This window comes from Leucoraja erinacea, chromosome 29, assembly GCF_028641065.1.
Source record: "Leucoraja erinacea ecotype New England chromosome 29, Leri_hhj_1, whole genome shotgun sequence".
NCBI lineage: Eukaryota > Metazoa > Chordata > Chondrichthyes > Rajiformes > Rajidae > Leucoraja > Leucoraja erinaceus.
The window spans coordinates 29,236,229-29,263,013 of NC_073405.1; the positions used below are offsets into that span (position 1 = coordinate 29,236,229).

A 26,785-nucleotide genomic window follows, 5' to 3' on the forward strand; every position below is an offset into this window, starting at 1 on the left:
TTCTTTCTGAAGCCGCTTGTTTCTAAAGCTTCTAACTCTCTTGTCTTCTATCCCTTACTCATAATTTCATTAAAATGGATAGTTAGAGTGTAGATAGGTTTGTGTTATGTGTCAATATTCTTCTGTGCAAGAAATAACATAAATGGTTGCCAGATTTTATTAAATTGGTTGACTCTATCCTTTAAAACATATCTTATTCTTTCTAAATGTAATGTTATTACATTTAAGAATGTAAGCCATTTAGAACGGAGACGAGGAAACACTTTTTCTCACAGAGAGTGGTGAGTCTGTGGAATTCTCTGTCTCGGAGGGCGGTGGAGGCAGGTTCTCTGGATGCTTTCAAGAGAGAGCTGGAAAGGGCTCTTTCCAGCCGATGATAGCGAAGTCAGGGGATATGGGGAGAAGGCACGAACGAGGTACTGATTGGGGATGATCAGCCATGATCACATTGAATGGCGGTGCTGGCTCGAAGGGCCGAATGGCCTACTCCTGCACCTATTGTCTATTGTCTACTGTCTGTTGTCGATTGTACTGGTCAAGTCATGAAACCACATTCTGGAATTGGGAGCTGTTTTTTTTCCATGACATGAGCAGTAGTTTCTTTGCCGTAATGAGACAATAGGCAAGGAATTGTTGTTGAACAGTTGTGAGTTGTCTTGATGTTTCAGATACCGCAAAGATGATTAAGAAGGGCTCTGGGTTTAATGGGATGTTAAGAATGTCTGACATATTCTTAAATATATCAGACCAGAAAGAGGTGAGTTTAGGGCCAAATACAAAGTTATGAAATAGAGTATCATCTGAGGAGGGACATTTATCACAAGTAGGAGAAACATTTGGATATATACTGTATATTTTTGCCTTGGAGGAGTGAAGTCTATGTATAATTTTGAACTGTATGAGGCAGTGTATGGTATGGTATAGTATATCTTTATTGTCATTTCCTGAGTATTCACATACCCAGAGGAAACAAAAAAAACGTTGCTCAACCAGTGTCCATTCAGTGTGCATTAAAAATAAATAGAAATAAAAATACATGTATCATGAACAAATTTAACACTCTGCTAAACATTCAACAGGCATTCCGATCGGCAGCGGCACAACTGTCCGGCATTGTTTGAGCACCTATGTATAAGTTGGAGGCTTTCCTTCCATATTTCACCTGGTATTTGCACATTTATGTCTTTATAATAATGTCACATCTTGACATTATTCTATCTCACCTTTCAAGCGGCCCACACCACCATCCCCTCTCCGAGCCATTCATAAACCCCCCCCCCCCCCCCCCATTTACAGTTACATTTCTAAGCCACTAGCGGTAGGTGGCGCGGGTGATTTACTGTAACTTCTCACAGAAGGGAAAACAAGCTTTGTTATCTCCTCTACTATTTCATGTTTACATTTACCATCCACCCTTCAACACATTCCCAAACAAGAGATAATACGTCTCATCTTACTTTGCCGATTCCCACAAATCTCTGCTGCTCCTGGTCAACGAGAGATGCCAGTTGTCACATCCAAACGACCTTTCGTTACCTTATTTCATTCCAATCAAAATTAAATAAGGAAGGATATTAATTTTTCTTCCACAGTTCCCTCCTTGTTGATCTTTGTGATCAACACCTATAGGAAGAAAGGATATTAATATTTTCTCTCATCAATCCAATGCAAAAATGGAGGCATATATGCCCGATTATGATTTTGGTTGGAACCCGTCCTTGCATCATCCCTCCTAGTGAGGCGTGCTTCCACCCATCTGGAGAACATATCAGCTATGCCCAGAATGTACTTAAAAACCTTTGCTGCTGGCATATGTACAAAATCAATTTGCAAATTCTCAAAAGGCATTTCAGGTTGTTGTAGTAATCAAATTTTGCAGGCACTTCCCTCGATTATTTTGTTGACACACCAGACATGTTCTTGGAACGTTATCAATTATGACTGATATACCTGGTGCAACCATTGTTGGGACAATGCGTGTGCCATCCCCCTTTACATGTGAGCCTGTCCATGGGCTAGGAGGGACAGGGACAAAAATAGGCTCCTGGGGTAAACTACCCAACCATCAGGGTGGACCCAGACAAAGGGGTCTTGATAACACCCTGCTTTGCTCCAGGTATTTGTTTCCTGAAGTGAAACTAGACTCTGGGCATCAAAGGTCAAAGGTATTTTATTGACCTAGGTGTAGTGAAGTGAAAAGCTTCTTGCCATTTGCCATTGATCGTGCAACTGGGTGGCAACAATGCTACTCAGAAGCTTCCTTTGTGCTGCAGACTTAATTTTAATCGCTTGTAATTGCGAGGTTTGCCTTAGGACAATCTGTTTGACTACAAAATCAGCTGACTTGTTTCCCCTTGTAACATCATCATCCGATGATGTAATGTATCAGCTTCACATTTAATAACTGCAATTTGCCGTGGCAATTGAATAGCATCCAATAAATTTAAGACCAGTTTATCATGCTTAATAGTCTTTCCTGTTCATGGGATGAATATTCTATTTTTCCATAACTGCCCAAAGTCATGTACAACCCCAAATGCATAGCGAGAATCGTAGATATTAGCACTTTTATCTTTTGCCTATATGCAGGCACGAGTCTGGACATACAGCTCAGCTGCCGGAGCGGATGTTCCAGATGATAAAGCATACGCCTCCAGCACTTGGTGTGGCGTGACCACCGCATATCGTGCTAATAATCTGTCATCGCTGGCTCGGTGTGAAGAGCCATCAGTAAATAGGACCAGGTCAGGATTATCAATCGGATGATTCTGTAAGTCCAGCCGGAGAGTGGCAGCGGCTTCGACAAGCAATAGACAATCATGGTCACATCCTTCTTCTGGCAGTGGTACAAAGGTAGCTGGGTTTATAGCAGGGGATCACTCATAAGTATAATTCAGACGTGATGAAAGGATAACTTCATATCCTGTTCTTCTAGCGGCTGTGAAATGCTGTGTAACTGCTGAGTTCAATAATAACATCACGGCATGAGGAACAGTCACTCCACACGAGTGATCGAGAACGATGGCGATTGATTTTGCTATCATTGTAGCCGTTGCGGCGACAGCTCGCAAGCCATTTACTACAGCTGGTAAAACCATGGAATACCATGGCTACCGGTCTTTTTCCCCCTCCATGTTCTTGAGCCAGGACCCCAGTCGCAAACCCCTTTCATTCATTTACATAGTTGAAAGGGGTTTTTATAATTTGGCAATCCCAGCGCTGGAGCAGTAACTATAGCATCTTTAGATTTCTAAATGCATGGTTTCTTTCAGCAGTCCATACGACTCTGGAAGGTTCAGTCTGCAATTGATGTGTCTGCATTTGAGGGAGTTCCATAAACATACCGTCTGTAGTACAGTGTTAGACTGCTCCCAGTTTGCACAGAGCCTGTCTTCCCAGTAATGAGAGTGGAGCTGTTCTAGCAATTGTAGAAGTATCTGTAAGGGGCTGGACACCCTCCCTGTTGTGTGTTCCCTTGCTGTAGCTGTGGGGAACATCTGCAATATCGAGCCCAATGCCCTTTCTTACCACATCTCTGGCATGTAGAATCTCTTAATTGCCATTGTCCCCTTCCTCGCCCCCCCTCCCCCCGCTCTACTCCAGCCACCTCTCCCCGTGTAATACTGGCCCGATGTTTTGGGTTTCAGCTCTCCAGCTTATGCAAACAATCCCTCCCTTTCCATGTTTACAAGCGCTGTTATCACATTTTATTCAAGGTGGGCTGCAGGAGGCGCCCCCGAGACACAGAGGCGGGGGGCGAGGGGAGGGAGGTCGGACACGGGTCTGCAGCAGCCTGGGGCTTACCTGGATAACCTGGATCAGGTGGGCTCTGCTTCCAGCACGGGGACCGGACTTTGGGACTTTTTTCTCTTTTTCTTTGTAAAATGGCGGCAAAATATGGCGACCATGCATTTGTGGGTTGCACAAAAGAGTTTTGCTGTGCTGTGCATACGTGACAATATTGAAACATTAAACGTTGCGGAGTGGTGTGGAGGCAGCATGGTGGCACAGCAGTAGAGTTGCTGCCTTACAGCGCCTGAGACCCGGGTTCGATCCTGACTAAGGGTGCTACCTCTACCGCAGGGCTTAAAAGATGGACTGAATGGGGCTTCACAGTGGTGCAGCGGTAGAGTTGCTGCTTTACAGTGCCAGAGATCCAGGTTCAATCATAACTACACATGCTGTCTGTACGGAGCCTGTACGTTCTCCCTGTGACCTTAGAGGTTTTCTCAAATGCTCTGATTTCCTCCTACAATCTAAAGACGTGCTGGTTTGAAGGTTAATTGGCTTCTGTAAGTTGTAAATTGTCCCTAGCGTATAAGATAGTGTTAGTGTATGGGTGCTGGCTGGTTGGCGTGGACTCAGTGGACCAATGGGCCTGTTTCTGCGTTGTTACTCTAAACTAAACTAGGCTGATTAAGAGTTAATGATGAGCGACAAATGCTTGCATTATGGATGTGTGCATGTGCCTGGAACCCCAGAAGAGCAGCATTTGATGAGATTATCTTGTGCGCTATTAACTCAGTGAATCAACCAAATAAATCAGATTTAGTTCCTGCATTTGAACACAAGAGATCGCAGATACTGTAATCCCGAGCAAAACGCAAAGTGCTGGAAGAACACAGCAGGTCTGGCAACATCTGTGGGGAGGATGGACGGATAATGTTTTGTGTGTTTAGTTTTAGTTTAGATAAACAGTGTGAAACAGACCCTTCGACCCACCGAGTCCACGTCGAACAGCGATCCCCGTACACTAGCATTATCCTACACACTCAGAGCAATTCCAATTTTTTTTACTGAAGGCAATTAACCTACTGACCAGTCTCTCTTTGGAATGTGGGAGAAAACCGGAGCACCTGGGGAAAACCCACGTGGTCACGGGGAGAGCGTACAGACAAGCACCCGTAGTCGGGATCAAAACTGGGTCTCTGGCACTGTAAGGCAGCAACTCTACCGCTGCGCCACCGTGCTGGGTGGGGCTCTTCTTCAGACTTTTTTTAATTTGCTCTAGTTCCTGTATTTGTTAGTTTAGGTGTCTTTATCTAGCTGGTCACGTTATATCTAAAATCAACACTGCTTTCCGGTAGGAAAAAAAATGACACAAAGTGCTGGAGAAACTCAGCAGGTCTGGCAGCATCAGTGGAGAACATGGACAGGTGACATTTTGGGTTGAGACCTTCAGACGGATTGTAGGGGTGGGGGGAGGGGAAGAGGGCTGGGGGAAGAAAGCTAGAAGAGAGGAGGGGCGGTGCAAGCCTGGCAAGTAAGAGGTGAACACAGGTGAGGGGGTGTTTGATAGGTAGATGGTTGGACAAAGGCCAGAGATGGAAAAAAGTGTGAGACAAAAGGATTGAAGAGTTGCGAATTGTGAAGCCGGAGGAATGAATGTGGGACGAGCAGGAGAGAAGAAATTGGTGCGAGTCCAGGTGGACAATTCAATGATCATACCGTCTGGTTGTGAGCTACCCAAGCGGAATACGAGGTGCTTTCCCTCCAGTTTGCATGTGGCCTCACTCTGGCAATGGTGGGGGCTCCATTCTGGTGTCTAACTGGTGGAGGATATTTGCAATTGAGAGATAATTGAGAACAGGATCAGAATGTTTGCCTCAGCCTCAGCTCACAAAATGAAACCAGCTTTGACATCTGTTAAATGGCATTCCATTGTAAACCACATTTATAGTCATAGAGGGAGAGTAGATGGCAGAGTTTGAGTTTGGTTTACTGAGTTTAGTTTATTGTCACGTGTTTTTGTTACGTGTTAACCAGTCAGCGGAAAGACAATGCATGATTACAACTGAGTTGTCCACAGTGTACAGATACATGACAAAGGGAACAACATGAATAATGTTTAGTGCAAAGCAAAGCCAGTAAAGTCCAATCAAACACAGTCCGAGGATCTCCAGCGATGTAGATAGTAGTTCAGAACTGCTCTCTAGTTGCAGTAGGATGGAGACCAAGCGGAGGTTGGGCGATCGTTTCGCCAAACACCTCCGCTCGGTCCGCAATAACCAAGCTGACCTCCCGGTGGCTCAGCACTTCAACTCCCCCTCCCACTCCGTCTCCGACCTCTCTGTCCTGGGTCTCCTCCATGGCCACAGCGAGCAGCACCGGAAATTGGAGGAACAGCACCTCATATTCCGTTTGGGGAGTCTGCACCCCGGGGGCATGAACATCGAATTCTCCCAATTTTGTTAGTCCTTGCTGTCTCCTCCCCTTCCGCAGCCCCCCTGCTGTCTCCTCCCATCCCCCAGCCTTCGGGCTCCTCCTCCTTTTCCCTTTCTTGTCCCCACCCACCCCCGCCCCCGATCAGTCTGAAGAAGGGTTTCGGCCCGAAACGTTGTCTATTTCCTTCGCTCCATAGATGCTGCTGCACCCGCTGAGTTTCTCCAGCTTTTTTGTGTAACCCAGGATGGTTCAGTTACCTGATAACAGCTGAGATGAAACTGTCCCTGAATCTGGAGGTGGGGGTTTTCACACCTCTATACCTTTTGCCCTATGGGAGAGAGGAGAAGAGGGAGTGGCCAGGGTGCGACCCGTCCTTGATTATGCATGGTGGTCTAGTCGAAGCAGCGTTGCCCAGGATGGCAGGTTGGTTTGTGTGATGGGCTGGGCTGCGTCCACAATTCTCTGCGGTTTATGCGGTCTTGTGCATGGTTCTAACTGTCTTGTCATGTCTTACTGCTGCCGGTCATGTCCTGTCTCTGAGCACCGCTGCTGTTCGAGGACCATTGAACATGTTGCCCTCACGTTGCCATCCCGCTGCAACCTTCCTCTTCTTGTGTTTAATTTTATCCTCTGGCAGCTGTGAAGTGAACTGAAGCTGGAGGTTTGTGAGCTTTGATGCCTAGCGTCGTAACGTGAGCAACCTGGAGTATTGCAGCAAAAGCTTCATGCAAAGTTCATACGTTCATATTCTAGGGACAGAATAAGGCCATTCGGTCCATCAAGTCTATCTCGCCATTCAATCATGGCTGATCTATTTTTCGCTCTCAACCCCATTCTCCAACCTTTACCCCATAACCCGTGACTCATGTACTAATCAAGAATCTGTCAATCATGCACTGCTTCACTTCGATGTGGAGGGTAGGGGATTTTGCAGGTTGTCGTTGTATCCATGTGCATCTTGGCACGTAACTATTTTTATTGATTGATTGATTAATTGATTGTAAATGACGGCATGAAAACAGGCCCTTCAGCCCACCAAGTCCATGCTGTAGAGAGAGGTTGAGCAGGCTAGGAATCTATTCCCTAGAGCGCAAGAGGATGAGGGGCGATCTTATAGAGGTCTACCAAATCATGAGAGGAATAGATCAGGTAAACGCACAGAGTCTCTTGCCAAGAGTAGGGTAATCGAGAACCAGAGGACATAGGTTTAAGGCGAGGGGAGGGGGAATACTTAATCTTAGATTTAATCTGACTGGTCACTTTTTCACTTTTCAAGGGTGGTGGGTGTATGTAACGAGCTGCCGGGGGAAGTAGTTGCGCCAGGTACTATCGCAACGTTTAAGAAACATTTAGACAGGTACACGGATAGGACTGCTTTCGAGGGATATCGGCCAAACACAGGCATGTGGGACTACTGTAGATGGGACATGTTGGTTGGTGTTGAAGGGCCTGTTTCAACACTGTATGTCTATGCCAAAAGATATGCGGGTGTGTAGGTTACTTGGCCTGTAAATTGACCCTAGTGTGCAGGGAATGGATGAGAAGATGGGAAAATGTAGAACAAGCGTGATGACCAGAACTGCGCGCAATACTCCAAACGCGGCCGAACCAAAGTCTTGACTGTTGTTCTCAATGCTTATTATACCCACTGTTGCAACGTGCGAGAGAGAGCTGGCAGTTTACATGCTGCCTGCTTGCGGCTCAGTCAGTTTAGTTTATTGTCATGTGTGCCGAGGTACAGTGAAAAGCTTTTGTTGCGTGCTGACCCGTGAGCAGAAAGACAAAGCATGATTACAATCGAGTCATTAACTGTGTATAGATACATGATAAGGGACTAAATGTTTTGTGTAAGGTAAAGCCAGCAAAGTCCAATCAAGGACAGTCCGAGGATCACCAAAGAGGTAGACAGTAGTTCAGCACTGCTCTCTGGTTGTGGTAGGATGATTCAGTTGCCTGATACCACTGAGAACAAAGTCCGTGAATCTGCGTGAACAGATCACTTTTTCTCTACCAGAGAAATAGATGCAGCATTGAAATAATGCCGTGGGATCTTGAACTTCCACTTGGAATGGCAGACGGATATTACTGTATCTAATGCCACTCCTGACAGTGCAGCCTTCTTTCTGTCTGACCAACACTGCAACAGTTTAATTGTGCTTCCCATTCCCACACTGACCTTTCTGTCCTGGGCCTCCCCCACTGTCAGAGTGACGCCACACGCAAATTGGAGGAACAACACCTCATATTTCACTTATGCATTTTATAACCCAGTGGCATGAATATTGATTTCCCTAATTTCAAGTAACCCTTCATATCCTCACTCTGCATTCTCCTCCCCCACCCTAGTCCTGCTAGTTCCACTGTTCGTATGCCTTTGTTATCACCTCCTCCACAGCCAACTATGGAGCATTGTGGGCTCCTTGACCATCGGGTGCCGGCTCTGATTTGTTCTGAACCGTTTCATACCTCCCTCTCTCCCTCCCCCTCACCTGCATTCTCCTGTCACTTGCCAGCCTTTGCTCTCTTTTCCAGCCGCCGCCTCCCCATCCATTCAGCCTGAAGAATGATGCCGACCTGAAACATCGTCTGTCTATTCCCTCCGCAGATGCTGACTGACCCGCTGATGTTCCTCCAACAATGTATTTTGGCCAAGAAGCTGGAGTAACTTAGCGGGGCAGGCAGCATCTCTGGAGAGAAGGAATGGGGGACGTTTCTGGTCGAGACCCTTCTTCAATTGGTCTTTTGTCTTGGGATATTCTGAAAGGGATGCGCCCACGTGTGCTATGTAGGGCTTGTTGGGTTAACGTATGATGAGCGTTTGACGACACTGGTCTGTACTCGCTGGAGTTTGGAAGGATGAGGGGAGATCTCTTTGAATAGTGACTTACCGAATAGTGGAAGGCCTGGATAGAGTGGATCTGGCGAGGATGTTTCCACTAGTGGGCGAGTCTAGGACAAGAGGGCACACCTCAGAATATAAGGACACACCTTTAGAAAGGAGATGAGGAAGAATTTATTTAGTCAGAGGGTGGCGAGTCTGTGAAATTAATTGCAACAGAAGGCTGTGGAGGCCAAATCATTCGGTATTTTTGAAAGTGGTGATTGACAGATTCTTGATTAGTAAGGGTGTCAAAGATTATGGGAAGAAGGCAGGAGAATGGGGTTGAGAGGGAAAGATAGATTAGCCATGATTGAAAGGCAGGGTAGACTCGCTGGGCCGAATGGCCTAATTCTGCTCCCATGACTTATGAACTTGTGTGTTTTTGCCAGAACTGACACTGTCAAAGCAAGTTTTAGTTCCGAAGAGGATGTCCAATTTTGTGAAATAAAGTTAACTTCTAATTTGGCAATGGCTGTAACTGTGGGACTCTGCGATGGTTGTGCATCCACTCACTAAACCCTGGCAACTGCTGTGCCAGGGATACGGTTGCTAGGACTACCAGAAGCCGGTTCTAAAGACTGCACCGACAGGCTGCTGCTCCTGTAGCAATGTAGATGAACTCACAATTCTCACCGACTCTGTGGTTACAGAGCCTTATTACTTTCCATGTTGAAGCAAAGGAAAGCAGACGGCCTTGTGATCGTCCTGAGCAATGTGGCTTGTTTTGTGGCAGGAACTACTTTCCCTCATTTCCAAACAGAGAGCAGATTTGACATTAGGGGTGTGAGTTTAGCAGAGTAAGGCATGCACTGACTCACCACAAGTTGGCGCCAACACTATTTCTATGTCATCCCACTTTCACATACACTCCCGACACACTATGGGTAATTTGCAGAGGGCCAATTTACCTACAAACCCGCAAGTATTTGTGATGGGGGAGGAAACCGGAACACCCAAAGGAAACACAGGCCGAACATGCAAAATTCACACCGACAGACACAAAATGCTGGAGTAACAGAACAGACAGCATCGCTGGAGAGAAGGAATGGGTGACGTTTCTGGTTGAGACCTTTCTTCAGACAGTCGGGGGGTAGGGAAATGGGAGATGTAGACGGTGATGTAGAGAGATAGAGAAAGATATGCAAAAAATAACAATGTTAAAGGAAACAGGCCATTGTTAACTGGTTGCTAGGTGACAACGAGAAGCTGGTGCGACTTGGATGGGGGATGGATGGAGAGAGGCAATGCCGGGGTTACTTGAAGTTAGAGAAATCAATATTCCTACCACTGGGTTGTTAGCTGCCCAAAAGAGGTGGCCCAAATTGATGCTGGTGTGGAAGGTTATGAAGTAATTTAATGGATGTTCCCGCTCAAAGGAGGAGTCCATGATCATGCTTCTAAAAATACAGCTTTTGGGATTTCAGCTGGGATATTCTTATTCAGAGAGTGGTTAGAAAGTAGAAAACGCAGTCACAAAGAGTAGCAGAACGAACTGCCAGTGGAAGTAGCTGAGGCAGTTACTATAACAACATTTAAAAGACATTTGTACAGGTAATTTGGCGCAGCGGTAGAGTTGCTGCCTTGCATCGCCAGAGACCCTGACTACGGGTGCTGTCTGTACGGAATTTGTTCATTCTCCCCGTCACCTGCGTGGTGGGTTTTCTCCGAGATCTTCGGTTTCCTCCCACACTCTAAAGACGTACAGGTTTGTAGGTTAATTGGCTTGGTGTAATTTTAAAATGACCCGCAGTGTGTGTAGGATAGTGTTAGTGTGCGGGGATCGCTGATCATTGCAGACTCGGTGGGCCGAACTAAAAAGTACATGGACAGGAATGGTTTTGTGGGTAAATGGGTCTTGTTTACTTGCCATCATGGTGGGCATGGATGAGCTGGGCTGAAGGGTCTCTTTCCATTCAGGATTACACTGACAAGTTAAAACTCTGAATTGGAGCAAGGCCGACGTGGACGATAGTGGGCAGGATGCGGGTGGCCACTCGCTGGTGGGAGTGGCTGCTGCTCTCGCTCACGAAGGCGGCAGATGTGCAGTGGTGTCTCGTGCTTACTAAATTACATATTGAAGCCAATGGCCAAGAAGGTACACCAACGCCTCTACTTCCTTCGAAGGCTAGAGAAGTTTGGCATGTCCCCGGCAACTCCCACCAACTTGTACAGGTGCGCCGTAGATAGAATTTTATCAGGATGCATCACAGCTTGGTTGGAGCTCCATCCAGGATGACAGGAAATTGCAGAGAATTGTGAACGCAGCCCAGACCATCACACAAACCAACCATTGATTCCATCTATACCTCCCGCTGCCTCGGCAAGGCCACCAGCATAATCAAGGACGAGTCGCACCTCGGCCACTCCCTCTTCTCCCTTTATCATGTATCTGCACACTGTGGGTGGCTCGATTGTAATCGTGTATTGTCTTTCCGCTGACTGGTTAGCATGCCAGAAAAACTTTTCACTGTACCTCGGCACACGTGACAATAAACTAAACTAAACTAGATGTTTGAGGCCGTAGTTCTATGGCCGTGGGAATCATAGACCACACCAAGCTGCACTGCATCTAGGGGTTCCTTCTCGATAGATCCCTGCTGACAGCTAGTGATCAAATGCATCTATGGAGGAGTTCAGGGCACTGAGGAGCAAATCGAGAGCTCTGGCAAATGAAATTAAGGAGAATTCAACAAGATTTTAGGTACATTAAGGGAAAGAAAATAACTTGAGAGAGAATAGTGCCCCTCAGAAACAAAAGCAATCATCTATGCGTGGAGCCTCAGAAAGTGGGCAAGATCCCCAATTAGTTTTTTCTCCTTTACTTGATTAGATGTGTTGTGGACAGTTTGTAGTACGGTCAAGGAGATGCTGGATGTCTTAAGGCATATGAAGGCAGATTAATCACCGAGGCCTGGTTACATATCTCCGAGAACACTGTGGGAAACTAGAGAAGAATGAATGAACGTTAGACATAATGCTGCATGTCTGAAAGGTGGCTAATGCTGTTCCTCTGTTTGCGAAGGGCTGCAAGGAAAAGCCTGGGAGCAGCAGACCAGTGTGCCTAACATCTGTGGTAGACACAAAATGCTGGGGTAACAGCGGGACAGGCAGCATCACTGGAGAGAAAGAATGGGTGACGTTTCAGGTCGAGACCCTTCTTCCCACTGAGAGTCGGGAAGGGTAAGGTGTGAAAACGACAGATCAAAGCAGACGGATTGGGAAAATGTAGAATGGTTCATTGTTAGTCTAACATCTATATAAGATATATATATATAGCTTTGGATAGACTGGCTGATTAGGGATAGTCTTGTACATGGGGGATCATCTATCTATGTTACTAAAACTCTTTGTTTGTGCCGTCAATGTGTCACTCTGCTCTGCTTTTTCCTATCTTCTTCCAAACGCTAGACCACAGCCTTCCCATTTTCACATATCCTACTCACATTTTTCTTGTCGAAGGGATAAACATCTTCCCGTCGCATTCTGACCTATATTTCCAAAGTTATTCATGATTTAAAGTTTCAAAAAAAGGCAAAAAAAAAGCTTTCTCAGACAGCGTCCAGTGATGATGTCACAATGACTCTCATAGTGCACCAATCACAATGGGCTCTCAAACTGCCTGCCCACTGCCACAATGACATCACAATGGGACGTTGCCAACGGTAACCATGGCCTCAAGCTAGTTGCCTCCGACAGGGCACCAATCACAATGGGCTCTCAAGCTGTCCAGGCCCAGGACGCTGCTCTACGACCTGGGTAGGTTCAGGGGCAGGGAATGGGAATGAGGGGGAGGGGGGAGGATGAGGGAAATGAGGAGGAGGGAGATGGGCCCCCTCCCGCTCTGCCCCTCGCCCGCGCTACCCCTCGCCCTCTCTGCCCCTCGCCCTCTCTACCCCTCGCCCTCTCTACCACCCCTCCCTCTCTACCTTCTCCCCCCCTCTCTACCCCCTCCCCCCCTCCCCTCTCTACCCCCTCCCTCTACCCTCCCTCTACCCCTTTCCTCTCTACCCTCGTTCCCTCTCTACCCCCCTCCATCTCTACCCCCCCCCACCCCTCCCTCTCTAGGGAATGGTGAGTATTGGGACCAATGGGTGAGTGGTGGAATATTGCGTTGGGGGACCAGTCCTCTGCGGGGTCCCACGGTCTAATGTCATACAAATTTGATTGCGTTTTTTGAGAAAGTACCAAAAAGGTCGATATGGGCAAGGCAGTAAATATTGTCTGTATGGACTTCAGCAAGGCCTTTGATAAGGTTCTACAAGGAGGCTGCTGTGGAAGGTGAGATCACATGGGAGCAAAGGAAAGTGATCTAACTGGATATAGAATTGGCTTCATGGAAGGAAATAGAGGGAGATAGAGGAAGGTCGTTTTTTGGACTGGAAGCCTGTGTCTAGTGGTTTCCCTCAAGGATCGGTATTGGGACCATTACTGTTTGTGGTTTATATCAACGATTTGGTTGAGAATGTACAAGGCATGACGCTAAAGTAGGTGATATCAAAGGCTGTGAAAGATGTCGGAGTGCAGGTACAGCAAGTGGCGTCGCAGGTTGAAGGGGTGATAAAGAAATATTTTAATTCATTGACCTTTATCAGCCAAGGCAGGCACAAAATGCTGGAGTAACTCGACGGGACAGGCAGCATCTCTGGAGAGAAGGAGTGGGTGACGTTTCGGGTCGAGACCCTTCTTTAGACTGATGTCAGGGGAGTGGGCGGGACAGAGGTAGAATGTAGTGGGAGACAGTAAGACTGGTGGGATAACTGGGAAGGGGGAGGGGATGGAGGGAAAGCAAAGGCTATTTGAAGTTAGAGAAGTCAATGTTCATACTGCTGGGGTGTAAGCTACCCAAGCGAAATATGAGGTGCTGTTTCTCCAATTTGCGCTGGGCCTTACTCTGACAATGGAGGAGGCCCAGGACAGAAAGGTCAGATTGGGAATGGGTATTGAGTGTGGGATTTGGGAAGTTCTGTTGCAGTAGTAATGACGTTGGTGAGGCCGCACTTGGCGAGCTGTGTTCAGGTTTGGCCACCCTACTGTAAGAAGCATGCTGTTCAACTGGAACGAGTGCAGGCAAGATGTAGGACAATGCTGTCAGGACAAGATATGAGTCTATTGCAGTATAGGAGGCTGGAGGACTGATTTTGTAGAGGTGTGTAGAATCATGAGAGAAATAGATAGGGCGAATGCACAGTCTTTTACCCAGAGTAGGGGAATCAAGAACAAGAGGACAGGCATAGGGTTAAGGTGAGAGGGGAAAGATTTATAAGGAACATGAAGGGCAACCTTTACTCAGAGGGTGGTGGGTATATGGAACAAGTTGCCAGAGAATGTTGTTGAGGCAAGTACTATAACAGCATTTAAAATACTTTTGGATAGGTTTTGTTTAGTTTAGTTCATTGTCATATGTACCCGAGGTTCTGTGAAAAGCTTTTGTTGAGTGTTAACCAATAAGTGGAAAGAATATACATAATTACAATTGATCCATCCACGGTGTACAGGTACATGTTAAAGGAAATAATGTGAATAATGTTTAATGCAAGATGAAGGCCTGTCAAAGTCTGATTAAAGATAGTCTAAGGTTCTCCAATGAGTTGGATAGTAGTTCAGGACTGCACTCTAGTTGTTGGTGGGATGGTTTAGTTGCCTGATAACTGCTGGGAGAAACTGTTCCTGAATCTGGAGATTTGTGCTTTCACATATCTGTACCTCTTGCCTGATGGGAGAGGGGAGAACATGGAGTGCGACTCTTCCTTGATTCATGGATAGGGAAGATTTAGAGGGATATGGGCCAAATGCAAGCAAATGGCACTAGCTCAGAAAGGCTATCTTGGTCGGCACGGACCAGTTGGGTCGAAGGGCCTGTTTCTGTAGTGTATGAGGCTAGGACTGCATGAACCTGAAAGTACAGAGTGGTTATAGGAAAGGTAAATGAGAGCATCAAGGAGGAAAATAGAATAGGACAAGTTGATATGGTTCAATGATAATATATTTGTCGCATGTACCGAGGTACAATGAAATTCAGACGTTGGCACAAATAGCTTTTTTTCGTTTCTGCAATTTTCTTGTAGGATGCAAACCATCGAGGATCAGAGGACATAAATTTAAGGTGATGGGGAAACGATTTGATAGGAATCTGAGGGGTAACTTTTTACACAAAGGGTGGAGGGTGCATGGAACGAGCTGCCAAAGGAGGTAGTTGAGGCTGGGACTATTCCAACATTTAAGAAACAGTTAGACAGGTAGATAGATAGAACAGGTTTGGAGGGATATGGACCAAACGTGGGCAGGTGGGAGTAGTGTAGCTAGTGCGTGTTGACCGATGTGGGCAAGATGGGCTGAAGGGCCTGTTTCCACGCTGTATCACTCTGTCTCTAAACCACCTCAAAATTGTTTGGGTTGCACTAATACAATATTTATACTTGAGAATCATGCATCTGACATTAATACCGTTTGTGTCGTTGATTGTTCACATGCATTTACTCTTTTACCAAGGAAAGGTGTGACGAGATTAGACCAAGACAAATGATGTTATTTTTCTTGTCATCCTGTTTTAACTCCCAAGGAAGCGTAGCAAAGCAGATGCGAGTGATCCGGTTGCCTACAAACAGCGCAGTATTGTTGGAAGCAAAGTGCAACATGGATGGAGGGAGAAGACGGGAGTGGTCACCCAGTGGAAGGGCACGGTCTTGGACCAGCTACCGGTCAACCCTTCCCTCTTCCTGGTCAAGTACGACGATTTCGACTGTGTCTACGGGATCGAACTTTTCAAAGATGAGAGGGTCTCCACACTCGAAATACTGCCCGACAAGAGCGGTAGGTAATTCAGTACCTGAGGGGCAACTTGCTTCACTCGGTCTAATAGAATAGAATAGGATGAAATATTTGCCTCGGTGCTCTGCTCGCACAAGGTATCGCACAACACGATATACAGCAGACGATAAAAAATAAAATATAATTTAAACTTGAAAATAAAGTGCCACAGTAAAAAGGCTCCAGATGTTTGGGTGTTGAGTAGAGTTACTGCTCAGGGGAAAAAGCTGTTTTCACGTCTTTGATATAGTCCAGAGTCGCCTTCCAGAGGGAAGTGCTTCAAAGAGTTTGTGGCCAGGGTGAGAGGGGTCAGAGATGATCTTACCCGCTCACTTCCTGGCCCTTGCAGTGTACAGTTGGACAATGGGGTATAAGAGCATTATGAGGTCATTAAGCTGGAACGTATGCAGCGAAGATTCTACTTCCCCACAGCCATCAGGTTATTAAACTTGGTTCAGACAAAACTCTGAACATTAATACCCCTTTATCTGTTATTTGCACTTTATCAATTTATTTATTCATGTGTGTATTTACATATATAATGGTATATGGACACACTGATCTGTTTTGTAGTCAATGCCTACTATGTTCTGTTGTGCTGATGCAAAGCAAGAATTTCATTGTCCTGTCAGGGGCACATGACAATAAACTCTTTTGACTTTTTGAAGATTCTCGATGCTGCTGCCAGGGTTGAGCTACAGGGAGAGGTTGGGCAGGCAGGCTAGGACTTTATTCCTTGAAGCACAAGAGGCTGAGGGCTGATCGTATAGAGGTGTATGGATTCATGAGGGGAGTAGATAGGGTGAATGCACAGAGTCTTTTACCCAGAGTAGGGGGATCAAGAACCAGAGAACATCGATTTAATGTGACAGGGGAAAGATTAAATGCAATCTTTTTCGCACAGTGATGGAACGAGCTGCCGGAAGAGGTAGTTGAGGCGGGTACTATCGCAGCATTTAAATGACACTTGGACAGGATGTTGCTAGGATAGGAAAGGTTTGGAGAGCGATGGGCCAAAGGCGGGCAATTGGGACTAGTTCATCTTGGTCGCCATGGATGAGTTGGGCCGAATGGTCCATGCTACATGACTCTACCAGCCTGTGGAGTGTGTGTATGAGAGAGATCATGCTCTGAACAGCAATGGAAACAAAACCTTTAGTGCTCGTGCACATTAGATATATAAAGTCAAATTTAATCTTTAGTCACTGTCGCAGCCATACATTTTTATAACTGTTTATTTAACCTTAAATGTAATAAAAGATTCCATAATATGTCACAGAAGTGTTATCAAACAAAATTGCAGTTCTACAAAGCAGGATTAACAGCAAAAAAATTGGCAGTTTGTAAAAAAAAAGCACCTTGAGAAGATGGCAGAGCAGGACAACCCCGAGATAGACACAAAAAAGATGGAGTAACTCAGCGGGTCAGGCAGCATCTCTGGAGAAAAGGAATAGGTGACATTTTCACACTGAGAGTCGGGGAAATGGAAACAAGAGGCATATATGGTGTTATAGAGAGATATGGAACAAATATTGAAAGATATGCAAAGTAAGTGAAGATGACAAAGGAAACAGGCCATTGACAGACAATGAGACTCAACAAGATGACTTTGAAACTAGTAATGACTTGGGTGGGGGAGGGATGGAGAGAGAGGGGATGCAAAGGTTACTTGAAGTTAGAGAAATTAGAGAAATCAATATTCATACCGCTGGTTTGTAAACTGCCCGAGATCCCTGCACAATCCAGAGAACAGTGTTTCAAACGTGAAATGAGTTTGCACAGATTTCCATTCCTGGCCCCTGTGGTTGGGGACTTTTCCGAATGTACCATGGATTTGATGTCCTTTGACAGGCTTGTGTTCTGGGTTAGCAGTGGTTTCATTCTCAGAGACGGCTTTTCTCAGGTAAAAGTATCCACCAATTTTTTACCCCTTTTACTGATAAATTATTTGAATTCACGTGTTGCAAATGTGGGTCTTCCCAGATTCTCCGACATTTCCTTTACATGTTTCTGTTGCAAGGGTTTTAACTGTGAAACGGTCCAGGTTGTGAAGAATATTGATAAAAATTGTTAATCAGATGAGTTGCGATTATTATTTTAGTTAGTTTAGGTTAAACATACAGCATGGAAACAGACATTTCGGACCACCGAGTCCATGCTCACCATCGAACACCCGTTCACACTCGTTCTCTGTTTGCCCACTTCCTCATCCACTCCCGACACACTAGCGGGAATTTACCAAAGGCCAATTAACCTGCAAACCCACATGTCCTTGGAGCATGGGAGGAAACCACAGCATCCGGAGAAAACCCACATGGTCACAGGGAGAGCGTGGAAACTCTGCACATACAGCACATGAGATTAAGGTTGAATCCACGTCTATCAGTTGTTGCAATCCAAAAAATACTGTAAAAGTTAGGTTCAATTACCTGCTGGCAGATTCCATTTGTGCTGCTAATAGTTTAAAGTGCTTACGGCGGTATGAATTAATGTCACAATCTCACATCTGCCTATAGCCACCTCCAGTGTCATGATTGCTGATGTACGTGCTTATTTGGTAGTCAAATGGTACTTGGCTTTATTGCAAGGGATTGGGGTATGAGAGGAAACTGAGTGTGTTGCAGTTCATCTGAGGCCACACCTGGAGTTCTGCACCTAGTTTTGATCTCTTGCACACACCTTGGTTTAAAGGGAAGGGTCTCGACCCAATAATTCACCCGTTCCTTCTCTCCAGAAATGCTGCCAGTCCCCGCTGAGTTACTCCAGCATTTTGTGCCTATCTTGAATTAGAGGAGATACAGCATTAATTCCTTCAGGTGACTCCTGGGATAGAGAGGGTTGTCATCAGTGGAGTAGTGGAATAAAACTAGCTTATTTTCTCCAGAGTTTAGAAGAACAAGAGGTGATTCTATTAAAACGGGTAAGCCACAGGGCGGCTCAGTGGCGCAGCGGTAGATTTGCTGCCTTACAATGGCAGAGACCTTGGTTAGATCTTGATTACAGTCGCTGTCTGTATGGAGTGTGTACGTTTTCCCTGTGATGACATGGGTTTTCTCCGAGTGCTCTGGTTTCCTCCCACACCCCAAAGATGAACAGGTTTGTAGGTTAATTGGCTTCGGTCAAATAGTAAATTGTCCTGAGTGTGTGTCGGATACTGCTCGTGTGTGGGATGATTGGACGGTTGTAGGGTTAATTGGCTGATATAAATTGCCCCCAGCGTGTAGGGTGCGAAACTAGGTGTGGAAGAAATTAATTTAAAGGGAAATCAAAAGAAAATGCAAAGTGGAGAATTTGCAGGTTTGCTTCAAGAGACTTTATCATGGAGGGATGGCATCAGTTAACTGCTCACTAGTTCTCTGACATCACGGCAGAATTAGCCGACAGTTATACTGTGCAGTAAACAACTTTTGTTTTTGTTAGACACTACTTTACGAAAATATGTTATTGGCACGGGTGGTCTACTGTAACTTCTCACAGAAGGGAAAACAAGCTTTGTTATCTCCTCTACTATTTCATGTTTTCATTTACCATCCACCCTTCAACACATTCCCAGACAAGAGGTAATACGTCTAATCTTACTTTGCCGATTCCCACAACCTCATCTGCACCCGGTCAGTGAGAGCTGCCAATTGTCACATCCAAGCACCCTTTCGTTACCTTATTCAATTCCAATCAAAATTAAGTAAGGAAGGATATTAATTTTTCGTCCACACTAGGATAATGTAGAAAGAGTGTGCGGGTGATCGATGGTCGGCGTGGACTCAATGGGCCAAAGTATATTAAAAAAAATAAGATGGATTACAACAAAGTGGATGAGGAGCCAGTGATGACTGAATGGACCAAATGGCCTCTTTTGCGGTGGATGGTTTGATTTGTGATTGACTCTTGGTCTCTGTCTTTCCAACAGGTCGAAAAAAAATAATGGATGGAGACTTGGCTGAGTTGATCGTGGGCAAGGCGGTGGAGCACATGTTTGAGAAGGATGATGGATCCAAGAATGAATGGCGAGGGATGGTGCTGGCCCGTGCACCCGTCATGACCACTTGGTATTATATCACCTATGAAAAGGACCCTGTTCTGTATATGTACCAGTTACTGGAGGATTACAAAGAGGGAGATCTGCGCATCCTGCCTGATTCAGGTACGCACTTGGCTGCAGAACTGCCTCCCAATGGTGCACTCATAGACCCGCACGCAGTACGCCCGGGCAGTTCGTACGTGATAGGAGCAGAATTAGGCCATTCGGCCCATCAGGTCTACTCCGCCATTCAATCGTGGCTGATCTATCTTTCCCTCTGAACCCCATTCTTCTGCCTTCTCCTCATAACCCCTGGCACCCGTACTAATCAAGAACCTACCTCAGCCTTAAAAATATCCATTGACAACCTGCTGTGCCAATGAATTCCACAGATTCACCCTCTTTCCAACTTTCAACCAAATCCTGTTCATGGGCACGGTGTTTAAAAGGCACCATAGCTTGGTGCTGGCTTTGTTGAGTCCTGAGTTTACCACTATTGGTTGGATATGCCACCTGATCGTTTATTATCAGGCGACATTTCAGGACAGGACCCTTCTTCGGACCCAGTCTGGAGATGGGCCCTGACCAGAAACGTCACCTATCCATGTCCTCCAGAGATGCTGCTTGAACCGCTGAGTTACTCCAGCACTTTGTGTGTGATGCAAGATTCCAGCATCTGCAGTTCCAAAATAGTTTCAAAACAAGGGCTGTCTTCCGATAGAGATGACGAAAGGGCATATTTTCTTGGCGCAGCAGTTGAGTTGCTGCCTTACAGCACCAGAGACCCGTGTTCGATCCTGACTATGGGTGCTGTCTGTATGGAGTTTGTACGTTCTCCCTGTGGCTGCGTGGGTTTTCTCCAGGTGCTCTGGTTTCCTCCCACACTCCAAAGTTTTGAATGTTAATTGGCTTCAGTAAAAATTGTAAATTGTAATTGTAAATTGCCCCTAGTGTGTAGGATAGTTGTGTACACTGGTCGGAGCGGACTCAGTGGGCCGAAGGGCCTGTTTCTACACTGTATCTCTGAACTCTGAGAAGGCTGTGAATATTTGGAATTCTATTCCTCGGAGAGCTTTGGAAGCAGAGTCACTGAATATGTTGAAGGTGGAGACCAATCAATGTTTGAACTATGTAAGGGAGTCAAAAGGTATGGAAAAAGAGTGGGAAAATGAGTGGGAAAGGAGAGAAGGAATGGGTGACGTTTCAGGTCTGAAGAAGGGTTTCGACCCGAAATGTCACCCATTCCTTCTCTCCAGAGATGCTGCCTGTCCCGCTGATTTACTCCAGCTTTTTGTGCCTATCTTCAATTTAAACCAGCATCTGCAGTTCCTTCCTACACCTATTAAATCTTTCCCCTCTTAAACCTTTCATCCTCGGGTTTTTTGATACCCCTAGCTCGAATAAAAGATTCTGTTCATTCACCCTATCGATTCCCCTTGTGATTTTATACACCTCTGTAAGATCACCCCTTATCCTCCTGCGCTCCAAGTCCTAGCCTGCCGTGGTCAGTTTGGAAGGATATGGGCCAAATGGGACGGCTTAAATGGTGCACCTTGGTCAGCATGGACGAGTTAGGCTGAAGGGCCTGTTATCATGCCGTCTTACTTTAAGCTAGATCAGGCCAGTCATAGAGTCATACAGTGCAGAAACAGGCCCTTCAGCCCAATTTGCCCACACCGACCAACATGTCCCACCTACACTAGTCCCACTTGCCAGGGTTTGGCCCATATTCCTCCAAACGTGTCCTATCCATGTGTAAGAAAAAACTGCAGATGCTGGTTTAAACCAAAGATAGGCACAAAAAGCTGGAGTAACTGAGGCAGCATCTCTGAAGAGAAAGACTGGATGACGTTTCTAGTCGAGACCCTTCTTCAGACTCTTCTTCAAAGTCTAAATTGCCCCTACTGTATAGGGTGATTTCACAAATGGTCACTGGAGCGTAGATCCACAACTACGTGACCGAAAATCTCAAGTGGAGGACATGCTATACATCCGGTACATGTTAGTGAATGGGAAAACATGCACTTTCCCACCCGTTAAAAACATCGAAAACGGCCAGTTTTTGAGCTGCAATTTACTGTGCCAGTCGGGGTGACCGTGAGGCACAGCTACCTAGATTTTCAGTCCAAAAAAAAGATAGAAACTAAGGTAAATTAAAGAGGGAGCTGAAGGTGCCAATCCAGCGGAAGTGAACAGCGGACATTTGCCGTGGAGATTTAAAGGTCCAAAATATCGGGAATTATCGCGTTTGCTCGCTGCATTTCATCAATAAAGATAAAAAAGTCAATAATGCCTTACTTTTGATGAAATGCAGCGAGCAAACGCGATAATTCCCGATATTTTGGATCTTTAAATCTCCACGGCAAATGTCCGATAAGCATTTCCGCTGGATTTGCACCTTCAGCTCCCTCTTGAATTTACCTTAGTTTCTATCTTTTTTTTGGACTGAAAAGCTAGGTAGCTGTGCCTCACGGTCACCCCAACTGGCACAGTAAATTGCAGCTCAAAAACTGGCCGTTTTCGATGTTTTTAACGGGTGTGAAAGTGCGTGTTTTCCCATTCACTAACATGTACCGGATGTATAGCATGTCCTCCACTTGAGATTTTCGGTCACGTGGGTGCGGATCTACGCTCCAGTGACCTTTCGTGAAATCACCCTATAGGGAGTGGATGCAAAAGTGGGATAGCATAGACCTAATGTGATAGTTGGCATGGACCCGGCAGGCCGAAGGGCCTGATTCCATGCTGTACCTCTGAACTGAACTAAACTCTACTGATAAAACAAAGCCCCCCAATTGAGAATCAGCAACTCCTGCATGTGAAAAATAAATGGTTTTACAGTATAAGGAGGGTTGAAGACAAAGTCTAGACCAAGGGTTCCCAACCTGAGGTACATTCACTACCCCCAAGGGGGTAAGTTTCGCCCACCCAGGGGGTAAATTCGTTGATTCTGGATTTGTACATATTTTTTCTCATGGACTGACTGTGTTTGGTTCTTGTATACCGGTATCATTAGTTGTTCATAAATGAGTGAAATAACATTGTTATGTGCTATTAAAGTTGCCAGGGGTAAACGGGGTGAGAAAGGTTGGGAACCCCTGGGTCTAGAGGATTTGGAAGTGAGTTCAGTGAATCCAAAGGAAGCAGCCTTGGACAGTGCTGATGGTTGCTCTCTAGTGGTTCACTGTGGGAAGTGCATGTTTGCCTGCCTTTCAAGAGAGGATGGTTCCAACCATCAAAATGTTCAGGGTGAAAGCTAAGGCGTGAATTGCAGACTCCCGGGCAAGCTTATACATTTCCTTTCAGTAGCCACACGAAAGGGAACTGATTCCCTCTAGCCCAGATATGGAAATTAATTAGAGAATTCAGGTTCAGATTTATTATTGTCACAAGTTTGATGAAAAGCCTTATTTTTGCATGCTATCCAATCAAATTAGATAACACTTGTACATAAATACAATCAATCAATCAATCCAAACTCGGGTACAATAGGTAAAGTGAAGAGGAAGATGCAAGGTAGACAAAGATGCTGGAGAAACTCAGCGGGTGAGGCAGCATCTATGGAGCGAAGGAATAGGCGATGTTTCGTGTCGAGACCCTTCTTCAGAGTCTGTACAACTGTACACCTCTCAGTGGCGCTTCCATTCACAATGTCCTTCCTTGGTCCACATCCCAAAATGCAACGTCACACTTAAGTAATTTGAACGCCATTTGCCATTCATTGGTCCACTTACCCAGATGGCTAAGACCCCACTGTAATTTTTAACAACCACCCTTCACTGCCTATGCTGTGTCCTATTTTAGTTGCATCTGCAACCTGTACCCTCTCACGCAAATCGTCAAGTCTATTTCTCTCTATTTGATGTTGTTTAGTTCATGGATAGTGTTGAGTTCATTAATGGTGTTGGTTCCAGCAAGAAGGGAATATTTTACCATATTCCTCACATTCCTTGTTGATGTCTATAGGGCGGTAGAGTTGCTACCTTCCTCGCCAGAGATCCGGGTTCGATCCTTACTGCGGGTTCTGTCTATACAGAGTCTCTACGTTTTCCCTGTGATCCCGTGGTTTTCTCCGGGATCTCCAGGTTCTTCCACATTCCAAAGACATTCCAGGTTTGTAGGTTAATTGGCTTTGGTAAAAATTGTAAATTGTCCCCAAGTGTGTAGGATAGTGCTAGTGTACGGGGTGATTGCTGGTTGGCCTGGACTTGGTGGGCCGAAGGGCCTGTTTCCACACTGTATCTCTAAATGAATGTAAACTAGAGTAAAATGATCAAATATTAGAAGGCATGGCTTTAGAGTGGGAGGGGCAAAATGTAAAGGAGACGTGCAAGACAAGTTTTATTTTTACACGGGGGGGGGAGGCATTGGCAGAGGCAGAATCAATAGTGGCATTTAAAATACTTGTGGATAGGCACATGGAAATGGAGGGATATGGGTTATGTGCAGGTAAATAAGTGTTAGTCGTGGCATCATATTCGACACAGACATTGTAGCTGAAGTTCCTGCATGTTCTTTTCCGAAGACAGACATAAAGAGCTTGAGTAACTAAGTGGGTCAGGCAGCATCTCTGGAGAAAAGGAATAGATGACGTTTCGGGTCGAGACCCTTCTTCAGACTCAGAGTCAGGGGAAAGGGGAACGAGAGATATAGATGGTAATTAGGACAAATGAATGGATGATGTGCAGAAAGCAACAATAATCAAAGAGGTGCCCACAATGGTCCATTGTTGGCTGTGGGATAGGTGATAACGAGTTGATACAGATAATGGAAATCAGCAGTGAAACTAGTACGGGGACTTGGGTGGGGGAGGGACGGAGAGAGAGGGGATGCAAGGGTAACTGGAAGTTAGAGAAATCAATCTAGATCCAACACTATTCATGAACTCAACAACATCAAGTGCTGAGCAACAGACTGGACGATTTACATCAACGCGTGTTCAAGACAAGGATAGTAATTTTGCAGATGACAATTAAAATAGAAGGTAAGATAGACAGTGAAGAAAGTTGTCAAATGTTACACTGCAATCTTGATCAGCTGGGGAAGTGGCCACGGAATGGCAAATGACGTTCAATTTAGTTAAGTGTGATGTGGCATTTTAGAGAAATCATATTCAAGCATCGGAAATTGGAGGAACAGCACCTCATATTCCGTTTGGGGAGTCTGCATCCTGGGGGCATGAACATCGAATTCTCCCAATTTTGTTAGTCCTTGCTGTCTCCTCCCCATCCTCAGTCTCCCTGCTGTCTCCTCCCATCCCCCAGCCTTCGGGTCCTCCTCCTTTTTCCTTTCTTGTCCCCGCCCCCGATCAGTCTGAAGAAGGGTTTCGGCCCGAAACGTTGCCTATTTCCTTCGCTCCATAGATGCTGCTGCACCCGCTGAGTTTCTCCAGCTTTTTTGTGTACCATATTCAAGTACTGTTCTGTGTTCTGGGATGGAAGGCTTTGAGGTGCAGGGAGATGTGTCTGCATGATACCCAGTCATGCCTGCTCTTGTAATGGCCAGGTATTCCACAAGGGTTCGTCTAGAAGATCACTTATAACTTTGGAATTTCATTAGTCTGAAGGAGGGTCTCGACCCGAAACGTCACCTATTCCTTCGCTCCATGGATGCTGCCTCACCCGCTGAGTTTCTCCAGCAATTTTGTAATGACCTTATAACTAAAGATGAAAAGCAACAAGCATGTCATGTGTTTGTTCATCATCAAAGCAGGCATTAAACGACGATACAAAGTGTAGCTCCATCCAAAATGTTGCAGCCCAGACCATCATACAAACCAACCTCCCTTCCATTGAATCCATCTCCACTTCACGCTGCTTTGGCAAGGCCACCAGCATAATCAAGGACCAGTCTCACACCGGTCACTCCCTCTTCTCCCCTCTCCCAGCAGGCAAGAGGTCTAGAAGTGTGAAAACACAGACCTCCAGATTCAGGGACAGTTTCTTTCCAGTTGTTATCACGCAACGGAACCATCTACCAACAACTAGAGAGCGGTCCTGACCACCCATCTACCTCACCGGAGACCCTCACTCAGACCATCTGTAATCAGACTTTACTGGACTTTATCTTGCACTAAACGTTATACAGGTGCACAACCTTTTATCCGAAAGCCTTGGGACCAGACACTTTTCGTAATTCTGAATTTTTCGGCTTTCGGATTGGAAGTTTTTTAGCGTAGATTTTAACGGCTGGCTCAGTGGTAGAGTGCTCGGCTCATATCCGCAAGGTCGCGAATTTGCGCCTCGATCCCGGCAGTTACTCGATCGCAAGTTTGAGTCTTCAATGTAGGTTTTTCTTGCAGAATAGGAGAGATTAGGGAGGGTTAGGCTGGGATCATTCTCTGCGAGATGATCTTAGTGCGGGAGACAAGTGAAGGAGAGGTGTACTGACTGTGTGGGCAGAACTTTGGAAGTGATTCTCAAAAGCCGCTGTGTCTCCCTGTCCCTCCAACTCCAGAGGAATCCGCTCCCCGATGGGCCGCTACGGCGACAAGTGGCAGTTCGCCCACAGCCCGAGCTGCGCCACCCCAAGAACACCTTGCACACCATCAGCTTCTGCCCCTACGGGGAGCGTGTTCCTCTGGAGTTGGAGCGGGGCTGGGCTGGAGTTGCTGATCTGGGATCTCCGTGCTTGCAGTGGGCCTGGGGGTCGGTGTCCCGATGAGGGGGCGCAGCTCAGGCTGTGGGCGAACTGCCACTTGTCGCCGTAGCGGCCCATCGGGGAGCGGCTTCTGGTGGTCCTGACGTCTTCGGCCACCCCCCTGTACAGGAGCTGAGACTGGGAACTGTACTGTCCCTTGCAGGTGAGCAGGAGGAGTGGGGTTGTTTGCAGTTGCAGAGGGAGGGGCGTAAGGGCGGGGGGTACAGTTCCCAGGAACCCACTCCCCGTCTGGGCTGGCATCGCCGACGTGGAAG

At 46.2% G+C, this 26,785-nt stretch overlaps 1 protein-coding gene across 4 annotated transcripts in view; it reads left to right on the top strand.

Moving 5' to 3' along the window:
• Positions 1–26,785, top strand: part of LOC129711365 (spindlin-1-like) — a 130,075-nt gene that overhangs the window by 97,147 nt on the left and 6,143 nt on the right. For 3 of the 4 annotated variants that reach the window (XM_055658977.1, XM_055658976.1, XM_055658978.1), the window contains exons 3-4: positions 15,606–15,856; positions 19,761–19,994. In XM_055658977.1, coding sequence (XP_055514952.1) covers positions 15,606–15,856; positions 19,761–19,994 — 485 coding nt within the window. Of the gene's footprint in view, positions 1–12,665; positions 12,803–15,605; positions 15,857–19,760; positions 19,995–26,785 lie in introns of those variants that run through there. The other variant, XM_055658975.1, reaches the window with a different exon arrangement.